Genomic DNA, 26,446 nt, shown 5'->3' with positions numbered 1-26,446 from the left:
GTTCACGAGCAGTGAGCGAGGCCCGGCGGCGGGGGACCGGAGGCGGTGAGCGCGGGCGCGACTGCGACAATCGCGGCGGCAGGGGCGGTGCTCAGAGGAACGCTCGCGGGTCTCGGGCGGTCACGCCGGGCGCCGGCGGCGCGGCGGGCCCGGCCGGCGGCGAGCTCTCGGACGGCACGGTAGGCACGGCGGGGGAGGCGGGGGCGACTAGTGACGAGGACGATACGGGTGAAGAGGGCGTGACAGGTGAAGAGGGTGCCGGCGGCGCAGTGGGCGCGGAAGGCGCGGCGGGCGAGGGCGCGTGTTTGGGGCCATGCTCGTCGGGCGCGCCGGCCCCGGGCTCTTCGTCACCGCTGTCCGCGCCGGCATCCGCCTCCACCTCCACCTCGCCTTCTGCGATATCCCGCGACTCCTCTTCTTCGTCCTCATCTTCCGGATACAGCTGATAGGCCCTGGTAAATATGTTAGTTAGATTAAAGAAATTACCTTACCTAACCTTAGAAAATCTCTATGTATATACTTGTGTTTTCTGTACTGCTTACTGTGTTGGTGTGCAATAAAGAGTTATTGTATTGTATTGTATTGTACCTTAACATTGTTATAATTGCGACCCTCTTACTGGGTTGTACTACTGTTCATACAATTTCATTAAATAAAGAAATAATAAATAAATTTGATAATAATTAAGATTCTTAAGTACATCAATTTAAAATGGTTTAAAACCACTAGTAGCGAATACAAAATAAGGATTGTCCAAGGCAAGACTGGGATAAGTGATCTGTTACGAGTGAAAGTAACTCACGTAAAGTAAAAAACAAAGTATTATTATTTATAAAATTTCTTACGGAATTAACTTAAGAAGTGGTCCAGAAAAAAGACAAGCAAATAGTTTTGGACCTATAATCGTCTACCTCACCTGCAACTATACGAGTATATTGGGCTTCAATCACTCCTGCTGGCTCATGCTGAGGCACCGACTTCAGACTGGTAGAAAATTATTTTCATGGTTTTTTGTAGTCTGTTCTTTTTTTTGTTAAAAAAAAATTCACGCTTTTTAGTGTAAAAGATCTAAGATACAATAGTTTAATGTCAACTGCTCGTCACCTTTTACGAATAATTGCTTTTTCCGATGCAGAGTCGTTCATTATTGAGGAGTCCTGGTGCTTCATCACATCACCCGTTCCATTTCACCATATGAATTACGATGAGCTTAAATCGCTTAGCAACTGCATTAAAATAATTGAAATTCAACCCGTGAAGTACTTTTTATTGAGTAGTCGCTCCATTGGTCAAATTTAGTCATCATCAGTTCCACTTCACCAAATGATGATTTTCAAGCGCAAATGCACGAGTTACTCCTAAATATATCAAAATTACCATATGAGTTCCTACAATATTTGAAGAGTTCCCTTGATTTTCCTAGGATTCAATCATCAGATCCTAATTTGGTGCTTATCGGACCTAATTGAAAGTATTCCTAAACGAACGAAAAAAACATTTCAAATTTTGAAAACAACCATTTTGCCAAAAATCGGTGGTTCTGGAACAAATTCATGGAGTAGTTCTCATTTTAAAATAATATATTATATACTTATATATTTTTTGGAGATTTTCTAGTGATCCTTTTTGCTGTGCGGAATGGATGTCGCTGTCGCGAAAGAAAGAGAAGAAGAACTTGATAGGCCTTACAAAAATTCGACTATATGGAGATTTTCTAGTGATCCTTTTTGCTGTGCGGAATGGATGTCGCTGTCGCGCAAGAAAGAGAAGAAGAACTTGATAGGCCTAACAAAAATTCGACTATATGGAGATTTTCTAGTGATCCTTTTTGCTGTGCGGAATGGATGTCGCTGTCGCGAAAGAAAGAGAAGAAGAACTTAATAGGCCTTACAAAAATTCGACTACAATGTTAGAATTATTTTGACAAATTTGACATAACTGGAAATAGCCAAAGACGTAGATTACAGAAAACGGCGATTCCCAATTCGCAGGTATAGTTACTGCTCTGAAAGACTGCTATATAACGAGCTAAATTTATTTCACGATTAATATGCGGATTGTGACACACCCATAATTTTTTTGTCCAAATCTCAATTTCCCACTGTACGACAGAATAGAGCAAATTCTATTGTCTCATTGTTTTAAAAAAGTCGATCTCACATCGTTTTGACATTGACAAGTGACAGCGTTGGTCTGACCTGACATCTGTCATAAGACTTAATTTTTTTAATTATTAGAGTCTATGGAATTTTCTTTTGATGTGTCGTATAGTTTGAGTTATTCCTTTTTAGAATAAGTAAGTTTTAATCAATTAAAAATCCTAGCTAATACACATAAATATTGGCGTCTACCTCTTTTCACAGGGCATATAATGGATGAATCCTATAATGTATGTGTTGGTACTTATTTATTTATATTTCATGTATTGTTTCGTTCAATTAAAATTTCGATCCTTTTATCTTTCCATTGTAGTGTCCACTCTTATTTCTGATGTCCTTTCAATTGTTCAAAGGTTAACTGGAAGAGATCCCTTTAAGGGATAAGTTCGCCTTTGTACAGTCACCACACGCGATTGTTGAGCCCACTTGCCACTATGCATAATTTAGCGGTGTAATGCAAATCGGGCATACTCGTGTGGCATCGTCGTGAACGACTGATAATGAATGATGACATGTCTATGTTCGTGTAAAAGGATGAGAAAAATATGTGTTTCTATCTTTGTCATTCGGTATTTCCATCAAATCGGCTGTCAAAAATAATCTGACAGAACATCGGTAATTTATTAAAATTAGACTCCTAAACAACGTTCGGACATAGTCGTGGATTACGAGTTTTCCCGATGTCGTATGACCAATCATGATTTTTCCGCTGCTATAGTTACGTTATAACAATTGTCGCTAGGTTACTGTTTCTTGACCTCTAATTGGTTAGCTTTGGGTGTAATTACTCTATTGTCAGGTTGGCAGGCTTGGTCTTCCGGTTAGCCAACAGTGAAATTGCATGAAAATATTAATCTAATCAAGTAAATATAATCAAGTAAATAAAAAACTTGAAATTATAAAGATATAAATATAAGGTAAGGAGAAATGCGACTATTACTATATTACGAGTTCAAGGTTTACTTACAAGGAAAAGTTAATTAAATATTCATACTTCCGTACTGAAAATCTAACTTTGAAAAAAAAATATATAATTGACAATAGGATTGTCAATGTAAATTACATGTAAATTGCCAATTTGAACAAGCCTTCCGCGATGGCACCTTTTATTAGCAACGAAACCAGACATCAAATTGTAATTTTGCACCAGCAAGGCTTAAGCATACGTGCAATAGCAAGAACTTTAAATGTGCAGCGAAATACTGTCAGTTTGTGGGTGAATAGGTATGCTGAAGAAGGAGCTATAAATGATCACCGTGAAGGCAACCGTGGTATTTCGATACTCTCGGCTGAGCAACGCGATGAGATGCGACAGAACTACGAAAATAATGGCTTTATATCCACCAATTATTTCGCAGACCGTTTCAATTTGCACCCCAATACCATCCGGAAATATCTACATTCGATGAATTTGCACCATAGACGTCCCGCATATAAGATTGCTTTGACAGAAGCTCACAAAGCCGCACGATTAAATTTTGCTCGTCAATACCGAAATTTTGATTGGAGTAATACAATATTTTGTGATGAAAAATCCTTTAAATCTAGTGACCACGGCCGTTTGCATCTCTGGCGTTATGACAATACACGATATATGGAAGATCATGTGATACCAAACCGGGAGTCGGGTCGTATCAGTGCAAATTTATGGGGCTGGATGAGCTCTGCTGGTGTAGGCGAGCTGGTCCCATTACCTCCCAGAACTAATGCTCAATTTTACGTCAGTGTATTAGACGAAAGCATGCTGCCCACGGTAAGGACAGTTTATACAGAGGAAGAAGTACCAAATTTTAACTTCGTACACGACAACTGCACGATACATAAAGCCAGAATTGTGAATGACTGGTTCCATCAACATCGAAACGAAATTACGGTTATACCTTGGCCTGCTAAATCCGCGGATCTTAACCCCATAGAGAACCTGTGGGGTTTAATGGTTCAGAGATGGGAAAACCGGAATGAGCGAACGAGAGAGGCCGTTGAAAGTCATTGTCAAGAAGTATGGGAAGACTTGCGAGGAAGTGGTCATTGTACTCAGTTGGTCGAGTCTATGCCTTCGCGTCTCCAATCTGTAATAGACAACCATGGGGCATATACCAGCTATTAGCTTTACCCACACGAGTTAAGTTTTCTTAAATAATGTGTATTTTTTTGCACTGTTATATTTAAAAATAAAATAAATAAACAGTCATGATATATTTTTGTTTTTATGAACATGCTTAATAGTCGAGTAATCAATTCAAGTAGACCTTGAAAATAAATCAATATAGGTAGAGGTTTTGGCTCTTAATCTCTTGTCATTCCCGACTTCATCCGAATGCTGAGTAACCAAGCCGATGGTAAAAAATATTGTAATATAACTAATGCAATATGGCGGAAAGTCGGCGATTCGATGACCATAGACATAAATAGAGTTCGGATTAAATCGCGGGGTTCCGAGTTTTTACGAAGTCGAAATGACCAATCATAATTTATCCGTACGCTAGCGTTACTATCGCTACGCTAAATCAATTGGGATGTTGACACCACCAATCAACTGACGTACTTTTTATGAGCTGTGCCAAAACACAATTCTCCCATAGAGTTTTAATGGCAAATTTGTTCGCCAACTCAATCGACTAACTATTTATTTGTTTTAAAAGCAACAAAAAATCTAATTTTACAGTAAATCGAAAATTAATCTGGTTTTCAGGGCTAAAATAAAGCGTTTTTTTACTGAGTCGTGCCTACGAATTTTTTTGAATGGCGTCAACAACCCTATTGTCGCTAGGTTACCGTAGCTAGACCTGCAATTGGTTGACTTTGGGTGTACTCTGCTGTCAGGTTGCTAGTTCCGGTTCCGGCTCTCCAAAAGCCAATAGCCAATTACCTATCAAGTGATTCAGTGATTCTAACTGACAAATGACACTTCACGCTTGTCAAACACAATGACAAAGATACAAATATATTTTTTTTTCTATTATTCGAAGTCGTGTGACTTATCATGCCATGTCTGAATATACGAGTATAACCGACTAAACCCGATTAGCATTACACGGCAAAATTACGAACAGTGGCAAGTGGCTCAACAATCGCGTGTGGTGACTGTACCATCAGCCAATTAAATGGTCTATCAATTTTTAAACAAGTTCCTATCAAATGAATATGTCGCTAAAGTCGAACTTTCAAATTGACAGACACATCTATTGGCATTATTGTTTTATGACATGCAAACGAACGATTATCAACTTTAGGGTGGTAGACCACATATTTGGCTGATGGTACATCTTTTTCGTTAAAAGTTATTTCATATATTAATGTAAAATAAAGAGTTATACATACATACATATATACATAGTGTTAGAAATTTAAAATGTTGTCAAATATGCATTTACTAATTACTTAACTTAATTTAGTTAATTATCTATAAGTACATTTCATTTCATGTCAATATTGTAAATTTGTTTGTGTTATATCTCTGTCAAATAAAAAAAAAACTGTCTTATGTAATTGCGACTCCATTATTACCCTGTTCCCAAAATAGAATGACATCTTTTTGAAACGAAGAAAGTTCTTTTGTTTATCGAACGCTTTTGCTCGTCTTGTGACGAAACGTCGTAAGTATTATATACAATTGTTATTATTTGGATTTTTGTTGCTTAGACTTAAGGTATATTTTAAGTTAATTTAGGAGGTAATACAGATATAGCTATAAGTATAAGCAACACGGCCACTTTTTCGCTTTGATTTTGTATGGGACCTGTAACCTAGTACTAATCGTTGATCGGAGGATGCAGGGCTCGAAATTCTGGAACATTCCCAGGATTCCATTCAAAGGAGACCCTAGAGGCAACATTTTTTCTAATAATAGTGAGGTTAATGGCCGCGGTGGATGCATTTATTGACAAGTCAGGAAAAAATTTTTTTTTACACAAATTCGTGTTTTCTAAACAAGATGGCCATGTTACTAGACTTATTAGGAAACGACATTGCAAAATAAATTTACTTCTTGACCGCGTGTTTTGCAATTCATACTCATTATCATTCATTACTTTTAAATCACCCCTCGTATATAATTTCTTGGCCCGTGTCCTGGCTGTTCTCTGTTTTTCGGGATTTGGCATTTTCTGGACCTTGTACGATTTTAGCCCAGCTCCTTAACCCGGTGGCCCGTAAGACTTGCCGGTATTCGACTTGTCGGCTAGTTTTCATTCGGACATGTTAGGATTAGTTCTGCAAGCAGCCTTTATCTTATTCGCCAGTTTTGTTATCGTGAAATTCTTTTTTACTACCGGAACCCACTTTCCTTTCAACAGTCAGTCTCTCTCTGTAAGTCCGCAACACAATACGTCACCTACTCTGGATCTTGGTATATTTAAATGTACGGCGACCCTATCTTGACTCCAGTGACGATTTTCTAGGTAACTGTACAAAATTAACTTACGACGATTAACTTTAGACAGCGATATTTTGATTTAACCATGTATACTATTATACCACGTCTAAAATGCTTATATGACATATGCCACACAGTAAATTGCTTGTATTCCATAAACTCATTAAAATTTATAAGAAAATCTGTCTGCGCAATAAAGACTTTGAGTTAAGAGTTTTTTTTTCTGGACCACTCCTTATTAACCGAATGTAAAATTTTATTTTACCTAAATCTAGCTAGCTTATGCTCACAGCAGCATTGCCTCAGACCAGACGTATAAATAAGTTTTTACGATTTCCTTACTTTTCCAGTGTTTTTCGTGCAGAGTTACTTCGTTCGAGGAAATATCCGCTAGAAGTTTCATTAGAAGTACCGGGCGGAGACCAGGTGCCATACGAGCCATACCCTCCAGGACCATATTTCTGGAAAAAAAACCCTATTTAGTATTTTCAAGCTGCCAGGGTTTCAAACACGGAACTAATAATAAAAAGGCATGGATGTCACGCTAAAAACTTTTACTATGAACTAAATATTTTTCCAGCTTAGTCTCAGTGTGGCAGTGTTACAATGCCACCGATGGTGGTTCAAAAAAGAATAAATTTCATTAGTAGAGACCGTATCTTCTAAAACTCTATGAAAACACGTTTCTCATCGACAGCGAAAGAGGAGAAATAGTGGCAACACCTATTGTGGATGAAACACACACGACTACATTAATATTCCTCTTTATTAATATTTGCGTGGTTCGGAATTGTCAATAGGTGAAGGAATGTTATTGGAGGCGGCAGGTGTACTCACGCGGTCGAGCTCGTCCTGCAGCCAGGCGAGCAGCTGGCGCCAGCGGCGGCGCGCGTCTGGCTGCGCGTGCACGGCGCGCACGGCGCTGGGCGCGCGGCACATCACGCCCACCACGAGCTTCACGCACGCGTACGCGCGCTTCTGGTAGTGGCCGCGTGCGCGCGACGCCGTCTCCAATAACCCGGGCCGCTCCTCCGACACGCCCTGCACACCAACACACATTTTTTATTTTAATATTTTCTTCGGCGGATGGGTACGATTTGAGACACGAGATCGCAGTGTCGCCTTTCGCTTCACTTCTTAAAGGAAGCCGCGAAAGGCTTGAGACAACCGGACGTTACATTTTTTATTTAAAAATGATGTCAGAACAACTCTAAATACTATAATTGTGTGAAGCCTAGTGATTTGACTAATGTGCTCTCAACCAGTCCCCAACCAGACCAAGGGTCGTGGGTTTGATACCCGAAATTGCGTTTCAGAATCCATGTTTATATACGTAGTCGGTCCCAAAGCTCTGTCACAAATGAAATAATGATAAAACAAAAGTATCAATAATCAGTTTTTAATAAATTATATACCAATTTAAAGTACATTTAATAAAGAATTAAAATTACTTAAAATTATTCAAAATGACTTCCTTTGTTAATACAATAATACAGGCCCTTAATCGGCGCGGCCAGTCGTCTATCGCAGCACGCACCATTTTCATGTCTACTTCAGCGACTGCTTTTCTTAAAGACGACTTCAGGCTCTCCAAATTTTTATGGGGTTTAGCACAGACCTTCCCCTCTAAGACCTGCCAAATTTTATAGTCGAGAGGATTAAGGTCCCGACTGGAGGAAGGCTAATCTTCGTGCCTTAAAAGTCGATTTTTTGACGGTCAAACCAGGTTTGAGTGGTCTCGGCTTTGTGTGCTGGCGCAGAATCCTGCTGGAACACAAAATTATGTACTGAAAATAGCGTGTTGGGCAGATCTTTGACATGGTTATCCAAAACCGTCTCTTGGTACACTTTCGCACTGATTTTGACCCCATTTTCGCAAAAATGAACCTCAGTTGGCCCGTAATAAGATACACCCAACCAGATCATCACTGATGATGTATGATACCCATGTTGCACCCGTGGAACTCTTTCTCCTGCTTCTTCAGAGCTTCTAGCGTGCAGTCTATCATTCTGTTTATTGTATTTCTCTTCAATATCGAAAATCTTTTCGTCTGTAAAGCAGATATCACGGTGTCGATTTTTCGCGTACCGCTTTAACAACTTAACCGGGATCCTTATTGTTTTTAGATGGGCATTAAGTAAGTGCCGAATCTTTTTTTTGTATGCTCGTAGACTAAGATCTTCGTTTAAAACCTTTTCGACGGTTTTTCTACTGACACCCATCTGCAAAGCCATCAACTTCTGTTTTCGGACAGGATTTCTTGCTATGCGCGCCTTGATCGCTTTGATCAACTGCTGGTGTTCGTACGGAGCGAGTACGGTACACAAACCTAAGCGATATATTTAAATTTTTGAGCAACTTGAAAATGGTACTTTGCGAGTGCCCACAGCGGTGCAAACACAGCACAGCTACTAGGTTTTCTTTCAATGTCCACTCCATCGTGAGAAATTGCAGCGAATGACTGTTTTTTGTTTTAAAATTATTGTCAAACATTCAAAAATGGAATTCAATCAAATTTTCTTAAAATCATGTTCTAAATTTAAAAATAATGTGCCAGTGACAGAGCATTGGGACCGACTACGTACACTTGAAATTTACCATTAGCTTCTAAGTAAAAGAAAACATCGTGCGAAGCAACTCAGTGGTGTATGTGTGAAGTTCCTATGTCCTCAATTTGGGAGTAGGTGTCGCTGGTGAGTGTACCTTGATGACATTGTGTATGCGGTGCTGCTGCCAGCTGTCCTCCATGAGCAGCAGCGCGGTGAGCGCGTCCGAGTGCCGGCGCAGCTCGTGGCAGTACGCGTACGCCATCTGCCACAGCAGCTCGGCCAGCGCCATGCGCGACCAGCCCGCGTGCTCCCAGCACAGGAACTGTAGCAGTCGTATGCTCTCCTCACACACGCAGCACTCCTCGGTGAGCTTCTTCATGTAAGTACTGTACGTAAATAAATACATTACACCATCATTATACATATAAATGATAATTTATATATACCATTTTAGAGAAAAAGTGATAAGGCTTGTTCACGAAAAAAAGTAACCATATAGATAAATGTACATAAATCGTGTATTTCTCACAGTAATTAAAATAAAGAAAGATAATTCTGTATGTACGTATGAATATAAAAAAAATACAATGTACATTTTTATTGAATACCTAAGAGTGGGCGAATTGCTTGATTGTTCCCGTTGATTGTACCGGTAGTGAAAAAGCTCGAACTTTTAAGCCCACACGAGCAAATGGCTTGTCATTTAAAATTTATCATCATTTAATGATGATAACAATAAAATTCAATTTATTAAAATCTCAACCACGGGGAATTTGATTCTTTTATACGCGGCAACACAGAATGGCGTTTAGGGTTCATGTTATTTTATTTTGTAATTTCGAAATTATACGATATTTACTGATGGTATGTGATCGCGTGTCCTTCTTATTTCTTGTAGTATTATTTTTACACAGTTTCACTGCGAAAACTGGCATTTTACTTCGGTTTATGACCAAAATTTAACTAAAAATTCAGTACATGCACCTTACGCACAGCTTGCAACGCGACTGAGTCGCCTCGGGCTCGGCTACGCCGGCGGTATCTAGTCGAGCGAGCGCGCGAGACCAATCATTCATCTAAGAACATAAGTTTCATCATCCATTAAAACAGATGTGTCGCGATTTTCAATTAAATACTTCTTTAAGTTTTTAAATCGAAATTTTGCTTTTTCAATGTGGAAAGGAGCTCCTTTTAGGGATTTTCTGTTTTTTCCTGGTCTGTAAATTATTTCCCTTTTTGGCGTTATTGCGTGCTGGCCGACCTAAGTTTTTAACTTTTTATCTCGAGTAGACGCCGCCGGTGGATTTTGTCGAATAGATACAACTGTTGCCGCGTTTAATTTCGGTTTAACGCAGCCTGTTTTTGCCACCTCTTCCTGGCAGATTATGTAGTGTATTAAATTCCCCAAACTTTTTAATAACTTAACGCACGCCGCCCGTCTTTAGATATTTTCTATCTTTTCGCGAGTTGTCGCATGGAAATTCCCTTGTCTACACAATAGGACACTAAAATAAATTGGGATGTCCCAATTTTTGACAACATATATTAAATCGAAAACCATTTGGAGAAATAGGCTTTGTGAAGCATTTTCAGAAATCAGATTCCAAAAATGTGATAAACTTAATTAAATAAACAAAATTTAAATAATGACCCTCATTTGACCCCTGCAGTGTCTCGTCACAAAGGCAGTTATAAAGCTAGTCTACACTCTTAAGCAAATTGACAGTTTGAAATGTTGCTGTCCTGCTTATAATAGCAAATAGTGACAAAGATAGAACTTTAATCACATGATGCGCACCCGGCTTTAAACAGTTGTCATTTATCGTAAAGTCCGAAATGTATACGAGTATTTCCAATGTATTTTTACAAATTAAATTATTACATACAAAATAAATACAAAATAATTTAAATATCAGATTTAAATAAAAATATCTATTTACTATCACACCATTAAACAAACATAGGAACGAATAATCGAAGCTAAAAGAAGAGAAATAAATAAAACTATTTGTCATGGTTCATTTAGGACTCTAAGCCGTGCTTGAATTATTGTCAAATTGTAATGCCACAGATTATGTTATGTACGACCTGAATTTTTCTACTGTGGATCAGGAATCAAATGGTAGTATTAGTCGTTCATATTCATAACTAGTACTAGACTAGCCTTTAGGTACTTTATAAAGAATTCATAGGCACCGCCATGGTGGTAGCCGCATATTATAGGCGTGAATTACATAGACGGCGTAAGGTGAAGGCGCAGCGCAGGTGCAGTGCAGGCACAATGCCGCTTCAAAATGTACGAAAGCGACGTGTCGTGAATTAGACACAAGCAGCGTGGCGTAGGCACAAGATAGTAGAGCAATATTAGCAGCTAGTGCGGTGTAACAGTGGTGTTCCGTTTTACCCGGTCCTGTTGTAAAGTATGTCAGCGGCAGGCGTGGAGAGCGCGGGGCGCGCGGCGGCGACGGCGGGCGGCGGGTCGCCGAACGGGTTGGGCAGCGGTGGCGTGCCGTCCGCGGCGTGCGCCGACTGGCAGCGCATGCTCACGTCGCAGCTGCGCACCAGCAGCGACACCAGCTGACCAACAAATAACATCGCCATCAACACAAACACTAAGGCTACGTACGCACTATGCGGCTAACCGCGCGGTTTTAGCGCGCCGTCTCTTTCTCAAGCGATATTTTGAAGAGGAACGACGCGCTAAATCCGCGCGGTTTAGCGCATAACGTATGCGGAATGAAATCTGTACAACACTTGAAGCACATTTTAAAGATAAAACGTTCGAAATTTGAAATTTTGTGAATGTTATTTGTTTTTTAAGTACATTTTTTAGTAATTTGCGAAATTTTCATAGTTGGGCATTTTTCGCTGAATTTATTAGGGCAAATCGAGAATTGGCCTAAGTCGAAGGTCGTAAAAAATTTCACGCACACGGCGGAAAGCAGACGTACTTACAACATTTTGTCATCTTATTCCTGTCAAAAAACAACTTCTAGAAAATCTGGCTCGGGGAAGATAAGCAGTTTAAGCAGTTCTTCGAAGAGGAGTCAATTAAAAAAAAAGATGGCTGGTCGTGTGGCAAAATCATACACAGAACTTGGAACAAAAATTGACTGTGACGAGAAAACAGTGAAAAAGCATCTCTATTGACATGGGCTTTGTTAAACGAACAAGAAAAGTCAAGCCGACCATCGTCGAAAAGCAACAACTATCCCCAAGGAAAACGCTTAAAACTTTGGTTATAAATATAGTGGTATAAATATATAATGAGCGGCACAAAATTTGGCCCACTCTCCATAGAAAATTACCTATAACTGCATACATTTGAGGGCCAGATTTTTGCCGCTCAGTATACATGGTGTTCTTTGAATCCGGCTAAGCGGTTACTACTGGCCGATACATTGAGCGATGTTTGCCAGTTGTGCGTGATTTTATACGGGCAACTCGTAGAGGAGTTAATGGAGTGTTTTGGCCAGATCTAGCAATTAGAAATTATAAAAAAACACTGAACAAAATGGATGTGCTAGAAATCCCGTACGTACCGAAAAAAATCAAACCCTCCTAACGTACGCAAATAATTTTCGCCTCAAAACCATAGACAGTTTGAAAGAATATATATAAATCGGAGTTGAATAAAATGGCAAACATCGACGTTATACGCCGGCCATAAATAAACTGCCAGGAAACTGTCGAAAAGCAGCCCAGTAGAGACCAAATTTTTATTTACATGAAATTTTATTTATTTCGTGTTAAGATGAGTACAAATAAATACATATTTTGTTAACAAATGTGACTAAATAGCGAATTAAACTTTGTGCAAATTTCATTCCGCATACGTACGTTAGTGCATACGTAACTCTAACCTCAACCTGCGGCCCGCCATGCATCCACAAGTAGCCCGTATTTTGGCTTACGGACAACCTAAATAAAGTTATTATGTGGCGTGCTGCACTATAAATACAACAGATTTGTGGCCCTTATAAAAACAGGCTTGAGTATGACTGCACTTAAGAAATTATTATATTAGTAAGGATTATGACAATATCTATATCAGAAAAAAAAAACAATTGTCACAGTGACTAGTAAGTAATCATTAATGTGTTAAGCTGTAATAACTGACATCGAAAGGGTGAAGGATTTTCTGGGCTGTCTATTGTTATTCTTCGTTTGATTTCTTCTTTGTATTTTAATCATATTCTTGCCATAAAAACAGCCAGATTTTACCTGATGGATTTTTGATGACTCTGGGTACTGGTATTTTCCTAGCGATGACGATGAGTCTTCCATGCAAACAGATAACACTATGTCCAGAATCCTCAGCTGTAACAATAAAATATAATATCAGCACAACCACAGTTTCGCGTTTTAAACTAAATAAAGCATGAAATAGAAAGATTATCAATTCATCATCTTGCGAACGCAGCTTGTGAGAGAAAGAGAAGGACATATCACCAAATGTGTAATTATTTTTGGGAAATAAGAGACCATAACGTTCCGCCTTGCTTTAAGTTGGATGACACTTATTTGTTACATCATGCATAATATAACAATAATAATGTGTGGAATAATTAAGACATATTATTTAGAAGATTAAACGAGTTTTGAACTCATTTTATTTTCTTCCACCAGTAATTCTGATGTATGACAACGAAAAATAACCCAATAAACTACTAGTGATTTTGTAACTATCAGAAGGTCGCGGGTGAGCAAAGTAATTGTTTTATTTCATTAAGTTTCACAGGAAAATATTTTTTCTCAAACATGACATGAAATATTGACGTTGTGTTACAAATAATAGGCCGAGAAGTATCGTGCTGCAGGCGCTGTGGCTCGCCTGCCTGCCCGCGGTCACTCTAGCGGCCTGCAATAGTAGATTGATAGCCGAGGGTGGAAAGTGAACCATTTCACCTGAGATATTTCTGGCGCTCGAACGAATAGAGAGCGCCAATAGTTTGAAGGGAAATGGGTAATTTCACCCGAGTTAGACACTCTACTTTTCATTTCGACTGTGAGCAAAGTAAAATAGTACAAAAAAATTAGAATATCATTAAATTGAATTTCAGTATTCAGTAAATTGAATTTACTTATATCCAACCTCCAACGGTACCTTTTCGACCTGGCCACTTGCCTCGGCCGAGTATAAAAAAAATCGAGTTGGTCACGACCAAGGAGTTTATATACCTACAAAACTGGAGGTCGAACGCCGAATGAAGAAGGTTGACCTTTATTACTTATTTATATATTCCATCTCTTTCTTTCACATTTCACGAATGACATCCATCTCTTTCTTAACCTAACTAAGGAAAGAGATGGAATATGTTCGTGACGTAATAAAGATCGAATTTCTTGTTTTAAACGGATGTTCGGTGTTCAACCTCCAGTGTTGTATACCTATAAGCTCCTTGGTCACGACGTGCATCTAGATGGCCATGCCGAAACGTGAAAAAAAAGTTTCATTGACGTAACTCAATTATCTTCGACTCCGGGGCTAATCGAAAAATTAAAAAAAAAAATTACTTTCCACCCTAGAGATGAAAACGCAATTTTCCACCCGGCTATCTGCCCATGAAAATTAAACTTTCCGAACAGGAGAGATGAAAAGAGATTTTATACAACTTTGCAGGCTGCTGGCCGGCAATGCGACCGTCTTTTGTTTCAACGCGCGCTCTCGGGCACGGCCTACGCCAACAGCACCCGCTCCGCAGTCGCCGCGCCAGCAGCCAGCGCGACACGCGCGCACACAACAGGGCGACCAGATTAGTCCATATCTGCTTAGCCGGCAACCCCCTATTTCGCGTCCACTACAGTAATGTACTATTTCCCCTCGTAATCTACACCTAATAATAGACTTTTGTCGTGGCCTGGAAGTAGGCAATTGCTGTTTGAGTATGAGTATTAAACGGACGAGCTTACGGGTCCGTTTAACCAATACGAAGCCAGTAATTGCTATTCCAGCCGAGACTAATATAAAGCTTTTCTCAAAAACCGGCCAAGAGCGTGTCGGGCACGCCCACAATAGGGTTCCGTAACCATTACGAAAAAATTAAGTAATATTTTTCTAAGGATTTCGTATTTTATACGGAATTTTCAGTTTCGGTATATTTTATACCTTAGGCTGCTATTTAAGAGTAAAACTACTAATAATTCTCAAGCAAACTTAGCCGTTATAGTTTTCCTTGAAAGTTTTATATACTTACTACAAATCCTGAATTTTTTCAAATTTTTCCACCCACCGGTTTAGATTTTAGAGGAGGGGGAGGGGGGCGGGGGGACGCTCGATTTTAATGAAAATTTGTACCATTTTGTCGGCATAGTTTACATATAATATATCCCTGCTAAATTACAACTTTCTAGCATTGATACTATTAATAGTCCCTGAGCAAAGCTGCGGACGGACGGACGGACAGACAGACAGACATGGCGAAACTATATTTATCAAATTCCCAATTGCACCAAAGGTATTACGTGTTTTTGAAAAGGGTTCAGTACATTTTCAAACATTGTCCAAACTACTAAAAAGCTTAAAATAATATTTATTTTGTTTGGTCCAATTAGTCCAATACTCCTTTATCATGACACTTGTGACATTTCACTGCCCTGAGATAACGAGGTCTAGTAATAACAAATTAATCACTATACTTCAGGCAGGACCTTTGTCTACAGTGGCGCCAACTGGTGAGCGCGAAAACAGCAGTCCTCATTGTAGGTACATACGTGTGTAGTAAGTAGTTCGTAGTAGTTTGGTTTACCCGCAATAGCTGATGGCGTTCGTTGATGCCGAGCACGGCGTAGGCGTGGAACAGGTTGAAGAGCAGCGGCAGGTGGCGGTGCGCCTGCGAGTCGGCCAGCTGCGGCGCCGCCAGCGCGCGCGCCGCGCACAGCACCTGCTCAGACAGCGACGCCACCTCCTCGCGCGACGCCCACGACCCGTACCCGCTCTTCACTGGCAACGATAGCGATATGTGAGATCCCCTCAAGCTCTTTATCGTACAAAAGATCTAGTTTTACATCGATAGACATGGATAGACATTTTCTCAAACATGCTCGGATGTATGCGTTAATATCACGAAATAGAGACATGAGTTTCATTTATGGCTCCTACCATCCCTACATAGGCCTAGGCATGAATATGTATGAAAATCCATTATTGTCCGCTGATATTTTAAATTTGCTTACTAACATGACAAAGCAAACAGTACTCTGTAAGCATTTGCGATGCGATGCGAGCGACGAAGACTGGATGCGGATGGATGGACGGATGGAAGGACGGATATGGATGGACACGGAATGGACGGACGGAAGCGGACGGACGACATATGATGGATGGATGGATGGATGGACATATGGACGGATGGAAGGACAGATGGATGCGGACGGACGGACGGACGACTGAGGACGGACGAAATGACGGAAGACGGACGGACGGACTGATGGACGGACGGACGGATGACGGAACGACGGACTGGATGGATGATGGATGGATGGACGGATGACAGGACGATACGGACGGACACACGGACGTATGGATGGATGGATGGCGGATGATCGGATGGAACTATGGATGGACACAACCGGACTGATGGTGGACGGACATGGAATATGGATGGATGGATGGATACGGATATGGACGGATGGAAGCAGATATATGCGGACGGACTACTGATACGGACATGGACGGAAGGCCGGACGGATGAATCGGACTGGACGGAACGGACTGGATGGATATGGATTGATGAATGGATGGACATGACAGGACGGATGGATGGACACGGACGGACTGATGACGGACGGACGTATGGATGGAAAGACACGGACGGACGGACGGACGGACGGATGGATGGACATGGATGGATGGACAGGACGGATGGATGGACTGGATGGACTGGATGGATACACACTTGGACGGATGGACAAGCATATCACGGACTATGGATTGAAATATTTCACATTGTTTGAGAAAACACTATACAAGCCTCGAAACATTACTCGTTTATGCTTTACGACTCTAAACTCGTCTTCAATCCTTAATCCTCTGCATAAGTCTATTATTCTTACCTGGCGGATCCTGAATTGAAAAGTGGGCCAAGAAAACAATGATTTTCATGAAAACTACTCGAACTTCAGCTGAAGGACATGAAAGGAGATAGTCACATAACCTGAAACAAAGATAAGCAACATTAGTTTTATGCTGATCATCAAATAATTACAACCGTATTTGGGTCATTCTACTTAAATTTGCACATAATATATTCTAATTCAATGGAATTAAGCAATCTGGTAAACAAATCTGGTGACTAACATACCACTGGCTGACTGACTGACTGACGTTGGCTCTAGTGATGTGAATGCTCTTTAAGATACTTGAATCAGCAGTATTATTTTGAATTTATTCATATTTCATTATTTAATGCTTTCCCTAAGTTTCACAATCCTAACTTAACATTACGTTTTTCTTATGCGAATTTCCACAAACCTTATAGCCCCCTTAGGGCTGAAATATTTAAAAATGGCGATTCGCGTATTCTCTGTCTGTTCATGTCCCTTTTAACTTAAAATGTTTAATAGCATTTTCACGAAGTCTTAGAATTATATCTTCAAATAGACCTAAAACTAACCTAAACCTAAATAGACCTAAACTTTCACTCCCCTATACCCCTTTAAGGGTAGATTTTTTTAAATGGTGAAACATGTACCCACTTATATTTTTTAACGAATATTTTCCCCAAGTTTATGAAGGAGTATTATAGAATTGAAAGGGTCAATCAAAATATTTATTAATTTAGAAGAGGCATTTTTAAATTTACATAAGAGGTAAATGAGAGTAGAAAGAAAGAAAGAAAGAAAGAAAGATAGTATTTGTTGTTATAGCGGCCACAGTAGGTAATACATAATCTGTGAAAATTTCAAGTGTTTAACTTTTACGGCTTAAGAGACAGAGCCCTTTGACAGACGGACAGACAGACAGACAGCGGAGTCTCAGTAATAGGGTCCCGTTGGCACCCTTTGGGTACGGAACCCTAAAAAGAAAAGGTTCCATGGTGGCTCATGCATTAAAGTCCTTGACTGTACTGTTTCAAAACGTAATTTGTACGTACGTTTTAATACATGTAAAATTTTTATGGGCATTTTTAAGTGAAAGATTTACATCAAAAATTTAATTTAAAAATTGAATTTCTTTCAGAACTTAATTAGTTTAACCTCTTTATCGCCCCAGTCGTCCAGTCGTGACAGCCAATGGAATGCCTCACACGCCACGATCATGACCAGCAACCAACTCGAAACTAATCCTTCTGCAATGGACTTAAAAATCAAGTTGATTGGTCACCGGTTTTTCTGTGGCGTACGGAGCATGTCACTTCGTTTGTTTTGTGGCGATGAAGAGGTTAATTAGCTTTGTACAAAAAAAAAACGTAACAAAACATTCCCCAGCTGGCTAGTCACATAAATTGCGACTTCATAACATTTAAATCTACTGAATCTTACCTGTGGGGATGTTTGAACAGATCCGTAGCAAACCATGCTCTCACAGCTTGGGAGCATCGCAAGTGTTGACACAATATTTCGTGCCTGAAAAAACATGGAAAAAATTGGAGATCGCTAAAGTTTTGTAGACATAAGGGTTGCAAGACAAATATTTATTAAGAATCCAACATTTCGACAATTTAAAATTATGATTCAAGTATCAAGCAAACATTTTAATACTTGTTATACATTCTGAGTACTTACCAATCAGACGCAGGGCCACGCAAAGTCTTTTTAGTGCGGAATCCAACTTGGAATAAGAATTTGGTTGCCAATTGCACAGTGAGCATTGACATCTCTTCATGTTCTGGGCCCTGTAAATGTGATATTGTAGTAAAACATAATATTATGCCACTAACACTTAATCAATCAAACACACGACGACACGATCCTTACCCAAATAGCACTCGTAGATCCTGGTGGTACCTGTAGCCGTAGGAAACAAAGCTTTTTCATAAAATTAAAATGTTCCAAGCTGAACTGATCCTGATTATGTGAAAATGCTATGTTACCACGACGCACAGACATCCAGATTGGTTTTGGAATAGAACTTTCTCTGAAAATATAAAAACAATACAGTGAGTACTGAAAAACATTAAGTTATTTTGTATATACAGAATACATACACACAGAATTGATTGTTATTAGTTTTGCAGCTGAGCTGTGATGACTTCACTCAAATTGCATTATTGTTTATTATGGCATGTTTTCAAATATTTAGGTAACAAAAATATTTAATTATTAACTATTTTGGCGCAAAATATACGATTTTTCAGCTAAGGTAATAAGATAATCTGTAGGTCTTTTTCAAATCTTCAACCTACTTCTGGTGCTGACGTTACAAATAAGTAGAATATAAACTTACTTAAAGTTCATGTTTCGCATAGACTGTACAAGACTCGTGTTTTCTATCGTATCCTTCCTTGTGTAAAACAGTATATACGCATTCCACCATCTCTTCTGACGTTTATATGAGACCCTCTTTATCATTGGATCGAACATCTGGAACAATGTAAGAGATTACCACTTCATGCGAAGGTTGCACTTCGGCTAGTGTTTCTGAGCATTGTCACCGGTGCATTAACAACTTGGAATAAAGACGGTCTAAGCATTTTTTTTCAACGCTTCTGCTTAGGTTTATCTCACACCTATTTTCATTTATTTTTCAATTATAATTTATACTTAATCATCCCATCTCGTCTGTGTTGGATATCAAAGACAGTCAACGAAAATATAAGTTATAGGGGGTTTTAACCCTTTGAAGAGTTAATAGTTAACTAATTGTCTATCGCGATCTTCACATATATTACAAGACACACCTAAGCTGCACGTCCAATAGGAGCGAACGCACCGTACGGACCGGACGAATTTGTTATTTTGTATAGATTTCTATGGCGCAGAAATGCCGATCCAGTGCACGCAGTACCATAGAAATTCATACAAAGCAACAAATCCGTCCGCTCCGTACGCTCCAATGAGGGCTATCGCGTATGAATTCGCCACTAGAGGCGCTAGTGTAGCGTGAGGTCTCCGAAATGTCAAATCTCATAGTTTTTGGTTGAGCTACACGGGTTTATTTATAATTAGAATAATTTTGTGAATATTTTGCAATATCTGAAATTAATTATGGCAACTATGCGTTCCAGGGCAATGAATGTCTGTGTTTTGAGACAGTTTTGTCTTTCGGAAACCATTGTCCTCCCTTTTTTCCGAACAAAACGGGAACTATGCAACACTGCGGCATGCTCGATATTTTTATGGTACGGGTTTAAGGTGTATTAAATATGATTTTAATGTAAACTTTGTTTTCACACCCGTAAAAACAGACTTTGAAAGCCATACTTAAGAACTTCACGCAACAGTGCGCCATCTAGTGAGACAAAAAACGATAGCCCTCATTCCGATGCAGCGGACGCGCAGCTCTACACCGCATATTTAGCGAAAAATAAATTTCAGTTTATTAAGAAATGTTAGCTATGTTATGTTTTGCATGTGTATCCTAGTAATATTATTAATGCGAAAGTTTGTGAGTATGTTTGATGTTTCGGTTTGTAAACGGCTGGATAGATTTGGATGAAATTTGGCCAAAAGTTAGTTTATAACCTGGATTAAAACATAGGATACTTTTTATCCCGATATGCCCACGGGACCTAACACAATCTCAATAAAGACCACGATATAAATTTTGGGAATTCCTAGCGGACTTTTGCAAAATCACGGAATTTCAATTGCAACTACAAGCTCGAATAGTTTACGCGATACCGCGGGTAAACGCTAGTATAATATAATATTCAAATAAGAGCAATGCTGGCATGAAATGAAAAACTTTTCACAGCGGGTATACATTTCGCGTGGCATGCTAACTAATACTTGATTTCAAGAATTCAAGAAATACCGATATCCGGACCCTCATTTTTGTTATTTTATGGCATCATTATTGTGATACTGATATAAGATAATCAATAATAATCATACCCCACAACAGAGGTAGCAAAACGGTAGCATATTATGATATGACAGTTTTATATTAGGGTTGGCAATTATGATGAATCACATTTACTAACTTTATTGTACGTATGATTATTACACTTAATGATAACCTTTGCAAAACCTTTTATAGTGATATTTGTTAGAGTAGGATAGTTAAATGCAGCGTTTCTATTGTTCACGACAGACACATTCGTCGCAACGCATCCTCGCACATCTCTGGTGGAACCGCAGCCTTACAGACTGAATGGTTAATTACAAATGTAATGCAGGTGGTAGGACCTTGTGCAAGGCCCGCCCGGATTGCTACCACCATCTTGCTCGCTAATCCTGCCATGAAGCAGCAGTGCTTGCACTGTTGTGTTTCAGCGTGGAGAGAAAGACAGCCGGTGAAATTACTGGCACTTGAGGTATCCCATCTTAGTAATCTAGGTTGGCAACGCATCTGCAATACCCCTTGTGTTACAGATGTTTATGGGCGGTGGTGATCTCTTACCATCAGGAGACCCCACTGGCTCGTTTGCCATCCAGTCAAATAAAAAAAAATATGTCGATCCTTGTTTTTTGATTGCTCTTCTCTACCACTCAAAGGTTGACTGGCAAAGAACCCTTCAGGGATAACTCGCCCTTTGAACTTAACACCTTTTTTTCTGTAACCTTTTGTTTTTCCTTTTGTGCAATAAAGAGTATAAACAAACAATTCCCTTGTAAGGATAAATTCATCACATCACATATTTTGCGCGTATAATTAATTTAATTATAGTATTTAAGGTGGAGTTTAGTCAAACTAATGTTACCACCTGCAGAAATATTCCGGAACAATTTCAAGAGAACTTGTATATATAAAACACGCGGACAAAGCGGTAAATTATATTTCACGACACTGCTCTAAAATGTGGCCATAGATATTCTAAATCCAGTACACAAAACTACCTATATATGTACATTTAACAGCGGACTCATTTATGGCTCGCAAAACACGACAACAATGTAACACATTACGGTAACAGGTCTTATCAATATATGTATTTCATAGTAGGTACGATACGACTTATTAGAATATATATCAGAATTTAATTCCCGGCGTGCTGCAACGACAATCGGACCAATCAAAAGTAATAGTCTGTTGCATGTGAAATTAAATTGATCAATGAGAATGCGTCATTTATGACTTTTATGAGGTGTTTTTTTTTCTTACACGCATAATATGCACAAAATGTTTTCATCACACTTGCTCGTAAACAGTGTCAAAACATGAAGGCTACTTTGATTGCAACCCCCCAAATAAAACCCTCGACCTTAATGTGCTTGACATGAAACCCGTGGTCGGTAAATGAGTCATTGCGCGTACAAATTTTGTTGTCATGAAGCCCAAGGTCGGTAAATGGGTAAATGTCCCTACTGATGGTGCTGCGCGCGCTGCTGCAGGACTACATGCAAACGCGGCTCAGGCACATGATGAGGGAGGGGGAGGGCGGCGCTGCCAAGAGCGCAGCCTAAAGTATCGCCAATATTTGGAACAATTATATTTTTTCTTTTAAAAATATAAAAATTTTACTCGCAAATGTGATGAAATACATTGTATGTCGCACGGGCGGTACTAGAATTACGAACATCGACTCATTAAAGCTCTCAGTTTTCGACTTCGGGCTTCTAATAGACTCTCGTTCGTAATTCCTTATTTACCGCCCTTAAGACACAATGTACTATTAATTTTTATAAGTATGAAAAAACGCCAAGGCATCGCAGCAGGTTGGACATGACGAGGGTGACGATGAGGATGTGGTTGGGTACTGGCCACTAAACCCGGATTTTTAATCCCATGGAAAAAACGTAAACAAAGGTGTTGCCGTTATCAAAAAAACATTCGCAGAATACGGTATTTCATTATTTTGTATATGTTTTATAAATTAAAACTACACAATGCCTGTTATCGAATAGAACAACAATTTTTAAGCTACCTTTACAAATAACAAAGTTATAAAGGTTTGAAATTCAAGATTAGCATGTGACGTCACACGCCAGTACCACCATACTTGCTGCATAGAGAAAAGCGTTTGAGAAAGAGACCGATTTAAATTTTCTCTTCGCTAAACGCTATCTGTCTAAATTTTCATAATAATATTAAGATATGGCAAAATCAGGAGTTGTCAAATACCGTATTCAAGATATTTTATTCTTTCCACATTTGCCAGAAATCGGCTTCCCATTAAAAAACTGTATTTCTTAATCAAGATAAAATATTTTAATTTACTGATGAAATTCTTTATTTTGGCATTTACACTTTAATGTATTAATTTACAGATACAAATGAAAGTGTAATATCTAAATATATAAAACTCAAAGGACTGACTGACATAGTGATCTATCAACGCACAGCCCAAACCACTGGACGGATCGGGCTGAAATTTGGCATGCAGGTAGATGTTATGACGTAGGCATCCGCTAAGAAAGGATTTTTCGAAATTCCCACGGGATAGGGAATAAATGGGATTTATATTTTCACTTTGAAATGGCCCTATTTCCGTAACTATAATTATTAGAAACTTCAATTTGGCATGCAAGTAGGTAATACTAACAGCTAAAAACGACTTTCAGGATTTTACGAAATTCCCACGGGATAGTGAATAAAAAGGATTTGTATTTTCACTTTCAATTATTGAACCTTTTACCGTAACTATAATTGTTAGAGAGTTCAAATTTGGCGAGCAAGTAGATAATACTAACAGCTAAAAACAATTTTCAGGATTTATCAAAATTCCTATGGGATAGGGAATAAACTGGGATTTATATTTTCGCTTCAAAGTGGCCCTAATTCTAAATATTAAAGACTTCAAATTTGGCATGCAGGTAGATAATACTATTCAACCCTGAATCAGCGAAGCAGGGTTTCAAAGCTGGTAAGAATCATAATTAATTACGTATGTAGGTTGATTTTTGTATTACAAAATTTGCACCATCTGTCTATAAGAAAATCTGTCCGTATTTGTATTTCCATGTAATCCTCCGAAAATTAATCAAAACACGAAAAAAGGATCACAGAAAGTAAATGTATGTTACTCCAAATTTAACGCGAGCGAAGCTGCGGGCAAAGGCTAGTCATATCATATTATTTACATAGAGAATACTGTTTTCGTATGCATAATTTATTTATTGTCCTGGTATTACACCCGGGTTTTTAAGCTGTGGGCTGCTTGATGCGAGACGTCACTCAGTGCACTAACATTCGAGACTGAATTCGTAATCGTTTTCCAGTGACTCTTGTTCTGTTATTTTTTTTACTGTCCACATTGGTGTTATATTTTTATTGTAGTTAAGTCGTTTATTGTTAGGGTTTTCGTTGTTTTTCGTTCATTGTTGTATGAAAGGATGGACTCCAGTCAGAGTACTTCTAGGTCAAAAGATTTAATAAGTTGTCTCCCGTAAAAACGACTCTTTTATCGAAAATAAACAAAACATGATAACAACAGAACTTTATATAATATTTCTAGTGGGCCCACACCTTGAAAACCCCTGAAAAGTCACTTTAACAATGACGAATCTTTGTTTACATTTTTTCCATGGGATTAAAAATCCGGGTTTAAGAACGGACTTATTAAAAAAAAAGTCTCAAACGAAATCAACGGGAGGGGTGACACTAACACTATTTACCGGCTATACTTATAAAAATTTGGAAACCGTCACAAACAGCACGCGGGCCGAGCGGCAGTGTTGGGTGCAGTTAACTAGTATTTTGAAATGGGTACATGCTATCATTATCATCAGCATCATCACTATCACTACCAACCATCATCATCATCATCATCACGATCAACGACCATCATCATCACCATCACTAACAATCATCATCAGCATCACCATCATCATCCCAATCATCATTACCATTACCATCAATCATCATCACTATCATCATCATCACTATTATCATTATAATTTTTGAGAAAAGCACTATACAAGCTTCAACCAGTAATCGCCATCCTGGCCTCGTATCATTGCGCAAAAATAAAATAATGTTCTAAATTAAAAGAGTTTCCTATTCAAAAAATTTGTTTTTCACTTCTCATGCTCTAAAAGTAGGTCAATATAGCCTTACGAGGCGGAAGTAAAGTGAGTACTTTAGTCCCTAGGGAGTATAAGTAATTATTTTTTTAATTTACTTTGAGTGACTTAGATAAACTCAAACTGCCAGTACTTGAGTTTTTTGCATAAAATAAGATTATATGTGGGCCATTTTCATGACGTACGTTCTTAGTTTACGTGGTCTTAGTTCTATGCTTTTTCCGCATAGAAGGTGGCGCCTTTCTATTTATTCCAGTTTGTGCATCGACCATTTCGCCGATGCGATTTTGTTATATCTGTGTTTGGTTGGAAAAAAATACTTACCGCGAAAACTTTGAAATTGTTGTAGAGCGTAAATCATAAACGATTAAAATAAATTGATTATTCTCCTCTGTCGTCAAAGTTTGATTTTAATGTTTTTTTTTTAAATGAATTAATTTATCATTCAAATCACAACAAACTGAAGATTAATGATTTTTTATACTTTTTTTTTCATGTAATTTAGTAGTTAAGTGACCTTTAACGTGAAATTTCAAGACTAATACATTCTTAGTGAGTACTCCCTGAGTTTGGTTTTTAACTTTTTATCTCAGATTTAGCGAGAAATGTGAATGAAGTGATACGTTAAGAGAAAGAACAATACACAGGCATGTTTTTAAAAATGTTTAAACATTTCAAGGATTTATTTTATTATGGCACAGAAAAATGGCTCTGTTCCAACCTAAAACATTTTTAGTAATTTCGAATGCCTCCATTTTGTTTTTGTGGCAAGAAAGACACTTAAAAAATTATTTCATTTGGTCCAATACACATTATCCGAAATTAAACTTAGAATTAAATTAAACTATCCGAAGTAAAAGATTTTGTTTACAAATTAACGCTCATTGGGGCAATATTGACTCGTGACTATCAAATTCTGGGTATTTACCAAAACTTTCTAAATTTTCAATAAAAAAAAAACAAATTTCTGTTAAGACATATATGGCTAAAAATGTTCAAAAATACCTCGGCTATCACCCCCTTAAAGCTTTGCACGTAGCTACCAAACACCTTGTATATTGGCTTGATTATAGTCCCTCGATAAAAAATATATTATTTTATTAGACTGAACTATCTATATTCTGTAAATAGGCCGCAATGGGCACTTTTACACGTCATTTTTTAAAGTTCCGTATCAACTAGGAACCTTTATAGTTTCGCCGTGTCTGTCCGTCTGTCTGTCCGCGGCTGAGCTCAGAGACCGTTAGTAGGTACTAGAAAGCTGTAATTTGGCATGAATATACCTGTCACGCCG

General features: G+C 38.7%; 1 protein-coding gene across 7 annotated transcripts in view; it reads right to left on the bottom strand.

Moving 5' to 3' along the window:
- Positions 1–6: 6 nt before the first annotated feature.
- The window catches only part of faf (ubiquitin carboxyl-terminal hydrolase-like faf), a 56,602-nt gene continuing 30,162 nt past the window's right edge, over positions 7–26,446 (bottom strand). For 6 of the 7 annotated variants that reach the window (XM_074088866.1, XM_074088873.1, XM_074088891.1 and 3 more), the window contains exons 39-50: positions 19,472–19,608; positions 19,003–19,162; positions 18,811–18,920; positions 18,568–18,651; positions 17,140–17,240; positions 15,834–16,027; positions 13,309–13,404; positions 11,489–11,661; positions 9,239–9,470; positions 7,372–7,575; positions 6,877–6,995; positions 7–452 (exon numbers count right to left, since the gene is read on the bottom strand). In XM_074088866.1, coding sequence (XP_073944967.1) covers positions 92–452; positions 6,877–6,995; positions 7,372–7,575; positions 9,239–9,470; positions 11,489–11,661; positions 13,309–13,404; positions 15,834–16,027; positions 17,140–17,240; positions 18,568–18,651; positions 18,811–18,920; positions 19,003–19,162; positions 19,472–19,608 — 1,971 coding nt within the window. In that variant the 3' untranslated portion in view covers positions 7–91. The remainder of the gene's footprint in view (positions 453–6,876; positions 6,996–7,371; positions 7,576–9,238; positions 9,471–11,488; positions 11,662–13,308; positions 13,405–15,833; positions 16,028–17,139; positions 17,241–18,567; positions 18,652–18,810; positions 18,921–19,002; positions 19,163–19,471; positions 19,609–26,446) is intronic. The other variant, XM_074088906.1, reaches the window with a different exon arrangement.

Source organism: Choristoneura fumiferana, chromosome Z (assembly GCF_025370935.1).
Source record: "Choristoneura fumiferana chromosome Z, NRCan_CFum_1, whole genome shotgun sequence".
Lineage (NCBI taxonomy): Eukaryota > Metazoa > Arthropoda > Insecta > Lepidoptera > Tortricidae > Choristoneura > Choristoneura fumiferana.
Note: the sequence above shows the minus strand (reverse complement) of the source record. Positions and strands in the feature narration are given on the sequence as shown.